Genomic DNA, 16,645 nt, shown 5'->3' on the forward strand with positions numbered 1-16,645 from the left:
CTTGCAAGTAGATTTTATCGTTTATTTACGTTTATTTATTCAATCATGTTTTCATTACGCCTCAAAGACGGCCGCATAACGTTCGGAGAAGAAGAATGTGATACTTTGTGTGTCAGCCATTGGAGGACAGAGTTCTTGCACAAGAATACAGTCGGCAGAAAGCGGAAAGTAAACTTTGAGCAACAACTAAAGAGTAGCTAGAACGTGATGAGGGGTTGTAATAAAGCAGTTAGACGTGTTATAGTAAAAAAGAGGTAAAGGGATATCATATACTGCCTACTATCAGTAGAATGTAGGTTGAAAATATTGCAATATATGCGGCAGTCACGGTTACCCTGTCATCGTCAGATGGAAAGCAGTTTTTAAACGAGAGCTCTTAATGGCAGGCATTGGCGACTTCTAGCAGCTGCTAGTAAATTATGCTGCGTCTTATATGTACTGGAAATACAGGAAAAGTTCTGCAATCTGATGAGGATTTTCGAATATTAGTTAGTGTGTAGCGAGAAAGCGTCAGAACAGACCTAGTAGTTCTTGCACAGTAATTACTTCTAGTGTAGAAGTATTCTTTGCGTCACATTCGTTGGTGTCGTGGTTAATGTTACTAACATGCCTCCGTATGAGACACTCCCCTGACTCGTGGGTTCTCCTCCAGCGAGAGGGGTTGCCAATGTGCAGTGCTTGCAATGTCGCACACACAGTGCGACAAGTTTTAGTTAACTGTACTTTATCTGCTGACATAAGACAAGCCCTACAAGTGCCTAATAGCTTCTCCTCTGTCTTAGACGACGCTTGGACGAGCGTGACAAGGATTTTAAAATTCTGTGGGGTTACGGGAATATTCCCTAAAATACTAGGGCATACGTCTTTTACTGCAATAGAAGAGAGAGACTCTTTCCTGTTTTTATAGCAACGGCTAGCCAGCCATAGGCATTAGAGGAAAAATTTAACCAAGTTCCATTTCTCTACTTATTTTTTAACTATTTCTACCTTGTGGTTAATACAGACTCTGAGGTTTTTCGTCACGAAGGCCGGTTCCTTTGCTTCTTTCTTAGTGTTCAACCAGCCTCACTTTTAAGGCTTTTTTCTTATTATAGGATCTTTACTTGAAAATCATTTAATCTTATGTCTACTAGTCTTATTTTAACGAAAGATTCTGTTATTGTACTTTTAAATGCACTCGTCCAACTAAAATATTTGCGAGCGCTTGTAACCTAGACGTAGGTCACCCGAAACCATCACAGCAATGACAGTTTATTTTTAGTAGTGGACGATGTAATGTGATATTTTGGCCACCTAACACGCTGTTGAAAAAAAAAAAAACTCCCAGCGCTTCCTGGTAGGAAGAGTGAGGAAAAATAATAAAAACACCTCTCGGTCTATGATGGTGCAGCCGTAGAAACTGCGAAATTTTCATGGGGGCTAAATGCTGCAGTCCTCTCAACACAGGCAATAGTGGATGAAATAGCGGGTTAGAAAGCAGGTTTGCACCTGTCTGATTGACATTGTATAAGTATTTTATGCAAGTATTATTTGTGTCGCCTTGTCCGTTGTTGTGGGTAGGCTGGTTTATTATCATCAGTCCAAGCTGGAAAGTAATTTGCTGTCCACCTCACACACCGTTGCCCGAATTAGCGAGTCCGTCATTTTAAGAATAGAAGCGAGGATAAATAACTTACGGGATGCTGGCGACGAAGGTGCAACCGGAGAAACGCGTAGTGCGTAAATAAAAATCTCGCGGATTATGCAGACTTAGTGTTCTCACTTAGAGTAACTGACGTAATGGTTCTAATAGGTGGTTGGGATGTAGGTTGCAACGGGTAGCGGGAGAAAGGTGACTGAACGGCACGTGACACATAGTAACGTGGATCACGTGGCCGTGTTTACGGTCGTGATCGGATGACGTGGTGGCTTGACGTTCATGGGGTGGAGATGCCTAGTACTGTGTACGCAGTCCAGGAGGGTAGAGGGTGTGTGTGTGTGCGTGCGGGAGAGAGACAGAGAGAGAGAGGAGGCGTGCGAGCAGACAGGCAGGTAGGCTGTAGGCAGCTAGAGTGGAGGCGGAGGCGGCGGCGGCGGCGGCAGCGGGGGCGGAGTACCTGAGTGAAGAGCTTGTTGTACCCCTGGTTGCACTGGCCGTAGCCTATCATGTTACGACATGTCGGCGCCGTGGCGGGGCGGCGCTGCACCATGTGCCGGCGGCGGCAGCGGCGGCGGCGCCGGCGCCGGCGGCGTCAGGACGGGAGCCCGGGGGCGGCGCGCGCCACCGCCGGGCCGGGGGCCGGCGTCGTGGCGGCGGGCGGGCGGCGGCGCTGTGGGTGGCGTGGCGGAGCGCAGCGTCGCACGGCCGCGCCGCCCCCTCCTCTGCACTGGCCCGACTGCCGCCGCGACGCCGCCGCCGACGCCGACGCCGCCGCCAGCTGACCGCGCCACGCCGCCGCACCGCGCATGCCCGCCTATCGACCGCCACCCAGGCCGGCGCTCACTGTCGTGCCTTTCCGAACCGGAGCCGGGGGTGTGTCTCCCCCTCCCCAATCACGACACCTCGCAGGTCACTAAACTCGCTACGGTCACTCCAGACAGGATTCGTCAGGCCACAGCCCATACAACACAAAAATCACAATTGTAAAAAATCAACGGTAACTATTCCCCTACGTCGGTTAATATCTTCAATTACAACAACCACAATTATAAAAAATCAACGGTAACTATTCCCCTACGTCGGTTAATATCTTCAATTAGAAACAAAAGGATATTTGGGTTCATATCTAGCTTAATTAGTGAATAAATCCTCGTTCAAATGAAACTACACGATTCCAGAGACGCTTTCGAGTCCCAGGCATCTATGATGTCCGTATGTAGATTGAAGCGATAAATCAATATTCTACATCTACATCTACATCCATACTCCGCAAGCCACCTGACGGTGTGTCGCGGAGGGTACCTTCAGTACCTCTATCGGTTCTCCCTTCTATTCCAGTCTCGTATTGTTCGTGGAAAGAAGGATTGTCGGTATGCCTCTGTGTGGGCTCTAATCTCTCTGATTTTATCCTCGTGGTCTCTTCGCGAGATATACGTAGGAGGCAGCAATATACTGCTTGACTCTTCGGTGAAGGTGTGTTCTCGAAACTTCAACAAAAGCCCGTACCGAGCTACTGAGCGTCTCTCCTGCAGAGTCTTCCACTGGAGTTTATCTATCATCTCCGTAACGCTTTCGCGATTACTAAATGATCATCTAACGAAGCGCGCTGCTCTCCGTTGGATCTTCTCTATCTCTTCTGTCAACCGTATCTGGTACGGATCCCACACTGCTGAGCAGTATTCAAGCAGTGGGCGAACAAGCGTACTGTAACCTACTTCCTTTGTTTTCGGATTGCATTTCCTTAGGATTCTTCCAATGAATCTCAGACTGGCATCTGCTTTACCGACGATCAACTTTATATGATTATTCCATTTTAAATCACTCCTAATGCGTACTCCCAGATAATTTATGGAATTAACTGCTCAGTTGCTGACCTGCTATTTTGCAGCTAAATGATAAGGGATCTCTCTTTCTATGTATTCGCAGCACATCACACTTGTCTACATTGAGATTCAAATGCCATTCCCTGCACCATGCGTCAATTCGCTGCCGATCCTCCGGCATTTCAGTACAATTTTCCATTGTTACAACCTCTCGATACACCACAGCATCATCTGCAAAAAGCCTCAGTGAACTTCCGATGTCATCCACAAGGTGATTTATGTATATTGTGAATAGCAACAGTCCTATGACACTCCCCTGCGGCACACCCGAAATCACTCTTACTTCGGAAGACTTCTCTCCATTGAGAATGACATGCTGCGTTCTGTTATCTAGGAACTCTTCAATCCAATCACACAATTGGTCTGATAGTCCATATGCTCTTTCTTTGTACATTAAACGACTGTGGAGAACTGTATCGAACGCCTTGCGGAAGTCAAGAATCACGGCATCTACCTGTGAACCCGTGTCTATGGCCCTCTGAGTCTCGTGGACGAATAGCGCGAGCTGGGTTTCACACGACCGTCTTTTTCGAAACCTATGCTGATTCCTACAGAGGCTGGGACTCGAACCCAGGTTTCCAGCTGACTAGGCAGATGCGTTAACAACTACGCCACCCTGGCACAGCAGCTTTGCACATTATACTCTCTCCTCAATAGAGAGTCCCATTCACACCTCACCTCACTTCCTACACCCCCTTAAACCCTTAGAGCGTTGTAGAAACTTCCTGGCAGATTAAAACTGTGTGCCGGACCGAGACTCGAACTCGGGACCTTTGCCTTTCGCAGGCAAGTGCTCTACCAACTGAGCTACCCAAGCACGACTCACGACCCGTCCTCACAGCTTCAATTCTACCAGTACCTCGTCTCCGACCTTCCAAACTTCATAGAAGCTCTCAGTCTGGAAACATCCCCCAGGCTGTGGCTAAGCCATGTCTCCGCAATATCCTTTCTTTTAGGAGTACTAGTTCTGCAAGGTTCGCAGGAGAGCTTCTGTAAAGTTTGGAAGGTAGGAGACGAGGTACTGGCAGGAGTAAAGCTGTGAGGACGGGGTGTGAGTCGTGCTTGGGTAGCTCAGTTGGTAGAGCACTTGCCCGCGAAAGGCAAAGGTCCCGAGTTCGAGTCTCGGTCCGGCACACAGTTTTAATCTGCCAGAAAGTTTATAGCTCAATAATGTTCATAGCTGGGGGGGTTTGATGGCAGCGGATGTGTTTAAACTCAGAAGAGTGTTTGTGGAGCCACTCTGTAGCAATTCTGGACGTTCGGGGTGTCCCATTGTCTTGCAAGAACTGACCACGTTCCTCGGAATGCACATGGACATGAATGGATGCAGGTGATCTGACAGGATGGTTACGTACGTGTCATCTGTGAGAGTCGTATCTAGACGTATCAGACGTCCCATATCACTCCAACTTCACACGCCCCACACCATTACAGAGCCTCCAGCAGCTTCAATAGTCCTCTGCTGACATGCAGAGCGCATGGATTCATGAGGTTGTCACCATACCCCTATAAGTCCATCCGCTCGATACAATCTGAAACGAGACTAGTCTGGCCAGGCAACATGTTTCCAGTCATCAACAGTCCAATGTCGGTGTTGACGGGCCCAGCGAGGCGTAAAGTTTTCTCACGCAGTCATCAAGGGTACACGAGTAGGCCTTCGGCTCCGAAAGCCCATATCGATGATGTTTCGTTGAATGGTTTGCAAGCTGCCACTTGTTGATGGACCAGCACTAAAATCAGCAGCAATTTGCGGAACGGTTGTACCTGTGTCACGCTGAACGATTCTCTTGAGTCGTCGTTGGTCCTGATCTTGTAGGATATTTTTCCGGCCGCAGCGTTGTCTGAGATGATGTCTTGTTTTTCGGATTACTGACATTCACGGTACACTCGTGAAATGGTCGTACGGGAAAATACCCACTTCATCGCTACCTTGGAGTTGCTGTGTCCCGTGCGCGGACTACAACGTCAAGTTAGAAGTCACTTAAATCTTGATAACCTGCCATTGTAGCAGCAGTAACCGATCTAACAATTGTGCCAGACACTTGTTATCTTATACAGGCGTTGCCGACCGCAGCGCCGTCTTCTTCCTGTTTACATATCTCTGTATTTGAATACGCATGCCTATACCAGTTTCTTTGGCGCTTCAGTGTACTGTTCTGTGCAACCATTGTTTAAAGGAGACTGATGATTAAGTTACATATTAATACGAAACACTTGTTATGATTTTATCCCGATGCTTTCACAAAAAAAAGAATGTAAACAGAAATTTTTTTTGTGCTTGGCCCGCGATGAATTACCGTCCTGCGCCAACCTTATCTTTTCAAAATAGAAAGTGCACCCAAAATCTTCAGTTAGATGTTTCATATATTTCAGTGTCTTTTGCCGAGAGGGCGCAGTGGTTAGCACACTTGACTCCCATTCGGAAGGACGACAGCTCATATCCACGTCCGGCCATCTAAATTTAGGTTTTCAATTATTTCCCTAAATCTTTCCAGGCAACTGCTGGGGTGGTTCCTTTGAAAGAGTACCGCCGATTTCCTTCCCCACCCTTGAAACCATCCGAGCTTGTGCTCCGTGTCTAATGACCTCAGAGTCGCTGTGACACTAAGCCCTAATCTTCCTTCCTTTCTTCCAATCTCTGTCACTCCATTTGTTTCGGGAGTTGCTGACGCAACTCCAAGACCAGCAAAAGAAAACAGTATTGTGACGGGTACCAGGGAAACGAGGAAATGAGGAGGATGGCAGTGCATGCAAGGAAGCTTATCAGGGGCACACGGCAGCTGCGTCTGCTGTCCCCTCGCCGGATGTTTGATCGATGCTAAGCCACAATCTCGTACAGTGGCTTCCAGCGTCGTAAAGCGAGCTGCACACTATGAAACTAACTATCCGGCCGTGACGGTCCTGCTTCAGGATACAGAGAGGGTACGAAGTGGCGCTGACTTATCTCTGTATATGTCATACCCATATGACCCAAGGCTTGTTTGCTGCAGTTTATGGAGCTTTTGGAATGTGTATTTCGATACATCACATTTTAAAAGAGTGTATTTTATATTATGCTGAGAGTGAATTTTAAATGGGAACCATCCCTCTGTATTAACTTGTGACGAGACGAGTGTGGTAAGCGTTTTAAAATTTTTTGAACTCTCCAGATACCAAAGTAATCTGTTGCGCTGGAGGTTTTCATGTGCTACAGAGTGGCCGGCGCATTATTTTTTGTTCAGTCATCAGCAAGCCGCATCTACCCTTTCATTAAATGGTTCAAATGGCTCTGAGCACTATGGGACTCAACATCTGAAGTCATCAGTCCCCTAGAACTTAGAACTACTTAAACCTAAGTAACCTAAGGACACCAGACACATCTATGCCCGAGGCAGGATTCGAACCTGCGACCGTAGCAGTCGCCCGGATCCGGACTGAAGCGCCTAGAACCACTCGGCCACCGCGGCTGGCTACCCTTTCATCGCTTCTCCCTTTACTTTCATCTGTCTTTTAAGAAATGGCAGATAACGAGCTTTTGTAGTATTTTTATTTTGCTGTATGTATGTATGTATGTTTCGCAAGAGCAGTTTTAGAAATGATTTTATCTTTTTACTCTAGAGTTTTTAAGGCTTTTGCTTATTTACACCACATTCGTCTCTCCAGAATATACTATGTATGCTAAATACCTCACTGTCGTGCGCTCAAATAATTCTATCACCGGCATCATAAACACCGTCATCCAAGCTCTGTCGAATGGCTTCTTGGACAATACAGTAGTAGTGGCAGCCTATCAGCAGACAGCGGTACAACAGAAGTCGAAGACAGACCAGAGAATAAGAACTAAATGTAAGGCACTAAAATGCACTAGTTGATGCAGTAGAATTGCTATCTACTACAGCAGATGAGTCCAGTATTAATATGCATGGAACAATAGTGACCATTTATTATACGAGACAGAATATGTTCATAAATACACGAATGGTAGAGCTCTAAAGAATAAAGAACGCAGCGGGTAAAACTATAAATAGGATCGTAATTAAACGGGACTGGTGATGCACTGGGCAGAGTGTAAGAAGAATTTAGAAACAGAAGACAGTACACGATGCAGCGTAGAGCAGATCTAAAATAGAACGTAAGCTAGATGTAGGATCACGCCATCTGTGGGAGAGAAGTTCTAAGTAGTGCTGAGGTCTTCGCCCTCGGATGGGGGGTAGTAGGAGATCGGGCAATGGTTTACCAGGAGCGAGGGGCTCAATTTTTTTTTTTAAGCACTCCCTCCCGGGCAGCATCCGTGGTGTCACCCGATAAATCTAAAATCTTCCCCATCTTCCTACCTTCTTAATGCGTGACATACTACGAAACCAAATAAAGTGAAGTTTATGAATTCTCTAACTAAAAAAAAAGCAAGGAAAGGAAAGAAAGATGCAGCACGAAGGAATTATCAGAGTGGGGCGGAAATCAGTAGATATAATGTGCATGTACGTACAGATGATTACAGTTTCAGAAAAAATTGATTATTTATTCGAGATAAAAGAGCTTAACAAATTGAGCAAGTTCATAACCTCTTGCCCTTATGCAAGGAGTTTTTCGGTTTGGCATTGACTGACAGAGTTGTTGGCTGTCCTCCTGAGGGATGTCGTGGCAAATTCTGTCCAATCGGAGCGTCAGATCGTCAAAAATGCCGAGATGGTTGGAGGGCCCTGCGCACAATCTTCCAAATGTTCTCAACAGGGGAGAAGTCCGGCGACCTTGCTGGCCAAAGTCGGGTTTGCGAAACACAAAGACAAGCTCTCGCCGCGAGGGGGAGGGCATTATTTTGCTAAAGTGTAATAAGTGGATTACAATGAATGGCAAAGGAACGGAGCGTAGAATACCGTCGACGTACCGCTGTGTTGTAAGGATGCAGCGGATGTCAACCAGAGGGGTCCTACTATCAACAGTAGTGGCAGTCGGAACCATCACTTATGGTCAAGTTGATATGACAGCGCATTCCAGGGCTTCTCCAGACACGGTTTCGTTGACCCTGGAGGCTCAGTTCGAAGTGGGAATCATCACTGAAGACAGTTCTACTCCAGTCAAGGAGAGACTCCAGGCCGAATAACGCAAGGAAATCCGCGGAAATTCTAGATCAGGATGGCCACAAGTGGATTTCAACCCCTCCTCTTCTTCCTCGACACCGATGATTCAACCGCTAGCTGCCCGTACTACACGGACGATACGAAGGCCTGTGTGAAACACAAGCGGCAGTGCGGCAGTGCCAGGGAGTTCAGATTAGCGCAATTTTTGAACGTGACCTGTTGAAACACTCTGCTGGTCTGGATCTCGACCGTAAATGCCGGTCTCCTGCATGAAGTACAGAGTGCTTCGAAAATAATTCATCCGCCTGCACAAAACCCTATCTTATTCGTGAGTGAAAACAGCAACTTGGAGTAAACTTTTACCTACGCATCGAAACTAAAGTTTTACTTGATTCCAGTTTTACGTTGCTCGTTCACGTGGTTATCCGCAGGGGCCTTACCGAACGTGCGTCGAGTCGAGACTGCGACAACACAGCGAAAACAGCCGCTTTGTGTTCTTTGTTTCAGCAGCTGCAGTTGTGCCGTGTGATTCTGCAGAAAGAGTACAGCAGTGCACGTCCTACAGCTCAAAGCATACGAAGATGACACCAGCCGTCTCAAGAAGCTAGTTATCTTTATGTAAGGAGAAATCTACAGGTAGACTCCGTGTGCTCGTTCAAGATATTTAACACACTGTCCACAGAAGTCAGCACACGTGTCAGACGAGAGTTGGCCATTCTCCATGTGTCAGTCAGGTGTGTTTTACATGAACGTTGGTTTTTCAAACCACACAGGATTTAATTGCTGCAAGTCCTTCGTGATGGTGATTACACCAACATGTAGAGTTTTGCGAATAAACTCCGGGTGTCAAGATGGAAGACAACAATCTTCTTTCATTTCACGTTTGAAGTTTAATGGCGAGAATACATTCCATTTAAGTGGAAATGTGAACCATCACATCGTAAGAACATTGGGTAGTTGAGGAGTACCCGTGTTTTTAATTTTTTTTCCTAGCCGATACTGATGTAGGCTGCAGTAGGTACTGGGAGATGAAGAAGCTTGCACAGGATAGAGTAGCATGGAGAGCTGCATCAAACCAGTCTCAGGACTGAAGACCACAACAACAACAACCGATACTTAGACGTCCTCTGATGAACGCTCGGCAGTCGATAGGCAGACAACGAAATCAGATCGGCTACAAAGTAAATACTCGTCGACTGTCACAATTTTAACAATAACCTGTCGAAGTATTCGTAACAAAGTTACTGAATTTACAGCCCTCCAGTAAAGGTCGCGCTCAAATGATTCTCGGAATTGAAGCAGAAAACTGCGAAATACACTCCTGGAAATTGAAATAAGAACACCGTGAATTCATTGTCCGAGCAAGGGGAAACTTTATTGACACATTCCTGGGGTCAGATACATCACATGATCACACTGACAGAACCACAGGCACATAGACACTGGCAACAGAGCATGCACAATGTCGGCACTAGTACAGTGTATATCCACCTTTCGCAGCAATGCAGGCTGCTATTCTCCCATGGAGACGATCGTAGAGATGCTGGATGTAGTCCTGTGGAACGGCTTGCCATGCCATTTCCACCTGGCGCCTCAGTTGGACCAGCGTTCGTGCTGGACGTGCAGACCGCGTGAGACGACGCTTCATCCAGTCCCAAACATGCTCAATGGGGGACAGATCCGGAGATCTTGCTGGCCAGGGTAGTTGACTTACACCTTCTAGAGCACGTTGGGTGGCACGGGATACATGCGGACGTGCATTGTCCTGTTGGAACAGCAAGTTCCCTTGCCGGTCTAGGAATGGTAGAACGATGGGTTCGATGACGGTTTGGATGTACCGTGCACTATTCAGTGTCCCCTCGACGATCACCAGTGGTGTACGGCCAGTGTAGGAGATCGCTCCCCACACCATGATGCCGGGTGTTGGCCCTGTGTGCCTCGGTCGTATGCAGTCCTGATTGTGGCGCTCACCTGCACGGCGCCAAACACGCATACGACCATCATTGGCACCAAGGCAGAAGCGACTCTCATCGCTGAAGACGACACGTCTCCATTCGTCCCTCCATTCACGCCTGTCGCGACACCACTGGAGGCGGGCTGCACGATGTTGGGGCGTGAGCGGAAGACGGCCTAACGGTGTGCGGGACCGTAGCCCAGCTTCATGGAGACGGTTGCGAATGGTCCTCGCCGATACCCCAGGAGCAACAGTGTCCCTAATTTGCTGGGAAGTGGCGGTGCGGTCCCCTACGGCACTGCGTAGGATCCTACGGTCTTGGCGTGCATCCGTGCGTCGCTGCGGTCCGGTCCCAGGTCGACGGGCACGTGCACCTTCCGCCGACCACTGGCGACAACATCGATGTACTGTGGAGACCTCACACCCCACGTGTTGAGCAATTCGGCGGTACGTCCACCCGGCCTCCCGCATGCCCACTATACGCCCTCGGTCAAAGTCCGTCAACTGCACATACGGTTCACGTCCACGCTGTCGCGGCATGCTACCAGTGTTAAAGACTGCGATGGAGCTCCGTATACCACGGCAAACTGGCTGACACTGACGGCGGCGGTGCACAAATGCTGCGCAGCTAGCGCCATTCGACGGCCAACACCGCGGTTCCTGGTGTGTCCGCTGTGCCGTGCGTGTGATCATTGCTTGTACAGCCCTCTCGCAGTGTCCGGAGCAAGTATGGTGGGTCTGACACACCGGTGTCAATGTGTTCTTTTTTCCATTTCCAGGAGTGTATTTAGCGACGTATGCAACGTATGCCGACGGGCAAATTAGATGCTATAGGAGGGACAGTGTTCATTGCAGTCGACAAAAATATCATGTGTATCGAGGTCGAAAGTGAGTTACCTGGACGCGAGTAATAGGCTTCGGTAAACTCAGTTAAGTATCGGATCGTTTTCACCGGTCACCCGATTCCGCCGTGACTGTTTTAGAATCACTGAGAGAAAGTCTACGCTCAGTAGCGCGAAAATACGCAGAGCATGCAATGTTACTCGGAGGCGACTTTAACCTACCGAGCATAGCATTCATTGCAAAAAATGGTTCAAATGGCTCTGAGCACTATGGGACTTAACATCTATGGTCATCAGTCCCCTAGAACTTAGAACTACGTAAACCTAACTAACCTAAGGACGTCACACAACACCCAGTCATCACGAGGCAGAGAAAATCCCTGACCCCGCCGGGAATCGAACCCGGGAACCCGGGCGTGGGAAGCGAGAACGCTACCGCACGACCACGGGTTGCGGACCATTCATTGCAACCAGTACCGTGAAGTAGGTTTGAACACGTTTGCCGGAAACGGTCTAGTTCGACAACCCACAAAAAATGGAAATACTTTAGATCTTGTAGCTAAAGAAAAGGTCTGGTCTTCTCGACGGCGGTAAATAGAGAGAAGGATAAGTGACCGTGAGGTCACCACAGCGACGATGCTTACTACAGTTAATAAATCCGTCAGGAAGGCTAGGAGAGTATTTTTGCTCGAAAGAGCAGATAAGCAGTTGTTAGCATCCGACTTAGACAGTGAATGGACGTCATTTAGTTCCAGTATGACGGACGTAGTGGAATTATCGGCGAAGTTTAAATTGATTGTGGCTCCTACTCTGGAGAAGTACGTGCCGAGTAAACGGATTACGGAGGACAAGACCCACCGTGGATTTATAATAAAGTTCAGAAAATGCTGAGGAAGCACAGACTGTTGCACTCTCGGTCCAATAAAGAACACACAAATGCTTCTCACTGGACTGTGAGGATTGCTCAGGTGGTTCAGCTACGTTCGCAGAAGGGCGGTTACCTCCATGCGACCTACGGTACGGTCAGCACTCTCTGTCAGATAACTAACTGTGGCCTGCAGTATTTTTTTAAGTAGGATCAACAGCGATTGTATTTCGTCAAGAGTAAAAGTATTCAATCAGATAAAGCTTAGTTTTAGAGCCTCACTAAGCCAGGACTCGGTTGCCTTTGAATCTTGGCTATCCCGCGACACAGTTATAATAGCTGCATCGGATTTAAGACTTGACGACTCTACTTGATTTTAATATTTCACTTTTAAACTGAAGAATGACTTCTAAACGCAGGCTTACATCTATTCCTTCTTTTGTGGGTCCTCCCCATACATCTCGCATTTAACGACACTTCGTAACTAGTAGTCAGCTGAAATGAGACCAGGACAACGAAAACAATACGTCATCCTATAAGGTTTTGTTCAGATGGATCATCCCCAAACATTTACAACTGTCTGGTTAAGCTCTTACTTCTAACCAACACGTCTGTTGTCCGTGCATCTGGAAGTACAGATATGGCTGGTTACATTTTGCATTTGTTTGCGTCATTCGACCCTAGTATGTTAGCAAATGAACTGATATCAGTGGTGTGTTCCACAGTTTACGACGACCCGGCGCGGACTGTAATTGTGAACTATCAAGTGATTACTGCGTATCCACAATTTCTGTTTAATCAAAGGTGTGTTGCATCTTAGCAGGTGTAATACGGCCGACACACACGCAGTGCCCACTCATAAAGTCGATGTTGTTGGGCCCGTTAGGAACGTCGACAAGATGGCGACCTACCGCCCATCTTCCGGGAAAAGAAAAGAAAGCAGTCATTTGGCACTGTTGTTGGGAGACCCATAGAACGGTCTCCCTCCAGTCACAACTCCTCGATTCTTGCATTTTCTTTCCTCAACAAGCAACGGATTTCAAATCTAGCAACATTATATTTCTGTTGTCAGTTTGTCTATTAGACTTAATACGCAAATTCCCACCATCAAAGCCAGCTTCTTATCGTACCGTCTCCCTATGTGTTCATAGCTGCACCACCACGCCCGCCATTACGGAAGAATTTGCTCGCAGCCTGCCGGACCTCAACTTGCCGCAGAAGCGGTTGCAAATACGGAATTTCAAGGAAAGAAAGAAACCCAACAAGTGTAGCAGAAGCTATAGGACAACCAGGAAACCAACTGAAAGTTTCAAATGGCTCTGAGCGCTATGGGACTTAACAGCTATGGTCATCAGTCCCCTAGAACTTAGAATTACTTAAACCTAACTAACCTAAGGACAGCACACAACACCCAGTCATCACGAGGCAGAGAAAATCCCTGACCCCGCCGGGAATCGAACCCGGAAACCCGGGCGTGGGAAGCGAGAACCCAACTGAAAGGAAAACAAATAAACAACAAAGAGTGTGGAGGCATAACTTTATAATCTGAACTTGAAACATTTCCTTTTGAAGGAAGAACGAAAGATCTCACATAGTGTCCACTTATTCAGTGTAATGTGGCAGTAATATAATTCGATTTCATCGTAGTGGAAATTTATCGATGATCAGCGATACTGACATGGCCTGACGCTAGCACGGAGAAGAGTAGGGAAAAATCTTATCTTGTTTTTGTGTAAGAACGCAACCTCACTCACTCTTTTTTTGTCTTTGCCGGTAGCCAGTCGTAGCGAACAGACATGCTATGTAAATTGTGTTTAAAATACATCGTTTGTTGGCTTAAAGTAATCGTATGTGATATCTGTTTAGAATTATTGTAATTATTTTAAATTTACCTACTCTCAGTGCAAATAGTTACATTATTCTTGCCACTGTATAATATGTTGCAGACTAGAATCAGAGGAGTCGGAAGATCATAGCGAACAGACATAGTGACCGAACTCGTATTGTATTCAGTCATTAATTTGTCTTTGCTCACAGAAATCAGCAGCTCTAGATCAAAATCCGACCGTTATGGTGTATCTTGCATCCATTCCATGCAACATATGTTACAAATGATTCTGTCATTAGTGTCCGAACAACGACGCTGTCCGTAGTTGCCCATATCAGACACCGGCCACAGTTTTAACAACTAGATTGTCCAAGATCTTAAAAATGATGAATTAACATCCTGTGAAATTACAGGGGCAAGTAAAGTAAACTAAAGAGAGAGTCACGAATGCGTCAAATTTCACTGACAATCGAGGGGCTACAGGAGTGTGCAGAAAAGTAATGCATCGGAATTTTTAATGTGAAAACTCTTACGGCTTTTTAAATAAAACAAGTGTTATTAACATTCTGCACCATTATTATTCTTGTCTAGGTGTTCATTTCTCAACATAGTCACCATGGAGGCGAATACAAAAATGGCTCTAAGCACTATGCGACTTCTGAGGCCATCAGTCCCCTAGAACTTAGAACTAATTAAACCTAACTAACCTAAGGACATCACACACATCCATGCCCGAGGCAGGATTCGAACCTGCGACCGTAGCGGTCGCTCGGTTCCAGACTGTAGCGCCTAGAACCGCACAGCCACAACGGCCGGCCGAGGCGAATACATTTCTCCCAACGACAGACCAGTTTGTTGGCACCGTAACCGTAGAACGAGTGACTGGATTGACCGAGCCATAACCTCACCTCTTACTGCGTCGCTTCATCAACGTCGAAGTGAAGTACCCGAAGTTGCTCTTTGAGCACTGAAAACAGATAAAAAGCGGATGGGGCCTATTCGAGACTGTGCGGAGGATGATCGAAGAGTGAAACCAAAACGTCGAACTGTTACACATGCTGTAGCGCTCGTGTGTGGTATGGCATAGTTACGTTGAAGGCGAACGCGCTCCACGTGTGGACGAACACATAGAATTCGCAACTCGATTATAGCGCGCTGTTCCTCACGCACTGGCATACAAAGATGGGGGAAAAAATTGCAGCACCAAGAACGGCTTGTGAAACACAAACGAACGTTGGTAAGCGTGTTTCTGTGTCCATCCGAATTTTGTGTCAGTCGCGTAATAGTGGCGATAGTAGCGTCACTATAAGGATGGAAATCAGGTTTGCTTTAAATCCATCAGGTTTGCTTTAAATCCACGCCGTAACGGTCGTGAGCATTAGTTACTTTTGAGATTGTACGTGGCGAGTTGATGTCAACCAAGAATGCCTTTAAGGCGACAAAGACGTCATTATTAAGACAACACTGAATTTGAACGACGTCGTGTAATAGGGCAACTAGGAACTCTTGCAAAATTGCAGAAAGACTTGGCAGGAATGTGGCCACTGTACTTGACTGCTGGCAGGGATGTTCACGAGAATGTACGGTCGCAACAAGATCGGTCTCCGGGACGGCCACGTGGCATCAGATGGAAGACAATCATATTCGGCCTATGGCTCTGAGCATCGTACTGCATCTGCAGCAGCAGTTGGCACCACTGTGGCACAAAGAACTGTTACAGATCTGTTACTTCAGGGACAGTTCCGAGGCATACGCCCTATAGCGTGCATCCCACAGACCCCAGACCACCACGATTTACGATTTCAGTGGTGTCACGTGAGAGGTCATTGGAGGGCAGGAGAGGGTGTTTTCCAACAGGATAACGCTCGCCCACATACCGCTGTTGCAACCCAACATACTATGCAGAGGGTCGACACGCTGCCTTGGCCTGCTCGATCACCAGTTCTGTCTCCAATGGAGCTCATATGGGACATCATCGGACAACTCCAGCGTCACCCGCAACCAGCAGTAACCGTCCCTGTATTGGCCAACCACGTACGTGAGGCGTTTGAAAAGTCCGTGCAAAAATAAAAACTACTTACGTGTTTCGGGTAAACCTTTTTTATTTTTTGACATAGTCTCCGTTTAGACTTATACACTTCGTCCAACACTGTTCTAATGTGTTGATCCCTTATGAATAATAGGAATTGTCCAAGTCTGGAAAATAGCTATTAGTTGCTACAATCATCTCCTCGTTTGAATAAAAATCTTCGTCCCACCAGCCATTTCATCAAATTGGGGAACAAATATTAGTCCGATGGAGCCAAGTCTGGAGAATAGTGGGGATGTGGAACGAGTTGGAATCCTATTTCTATTAATTTTGCGACCACAACTGCTGAATTGTGTGCTGTTGCATTGTCGTGGTAGAAAAGGACTTTTATGCGGTCCAATCGCCGGCGTTTTTCTTGCAGCTCGGTTTTCAAACGGTCCTATAACGATGAATAATATGCACCTGTAATAGTTTTACCCTTTTCCAGATAGTCGAGGAGGAGTATCCCTTGCGAATTCCAAAAGACAGTGTCCATGACCTTTCCGGCC

General features: G+C 47.0%; 1 protein-coding gene across 12 annotated transcripts in view; it reads right to left on the reverse strand.

Annotated features, from left to right (window-relative positions):
* LOC126262889 (voltage-dependent L-type calcium channel subunit beta-1) overlaps positions 1-16,645 on the reverse strand; it is a 766,368-nt gene that overhangs the window by 678,759 nt on the left and 70,964 nt on the right. For 11 of the 12 annotated variants that reach the window (XR_007546777.1, XR_007546778.1, XR_007546774.1 and 8 more), the window contains exon 1: positions 2,097-2,196. The exons of the other annotated variant lie outside the window; for it this stretch is intronic. Coding sequence is in view for 5 of the 11 variants with exons in the window: in XM_049959773.1 (XP_049815730.1) it covers positions 2,097-2,189 (93 nt within the window). In the remaining 6 variants the exon portion in view is untranslated. Of the gene's footprint in view, positions 1-2,096; positions 2,197-16,645 lie in introns of those variants that run through there. 12 annotated transcript variants of the gene reach the window in all.

The sequence above is a fragment of the Schistocerca nitens genome, chromosome 6 (genome assembly GCF_023898315.1).
Source record: "Schistocerca nitens isolate TAMUIC-IGC-003100 chromosome 6, iqSchNite1.1, whole genome shotgun sequence".
In the NCBI taxonomy this organism is placed as follows: domain Eukaryota; kingdom Metazoa; phylum Arthropoda; class Insecta; order Orthoptera; family Acrididae; genus Schistocerca; species Schistocerca nitens.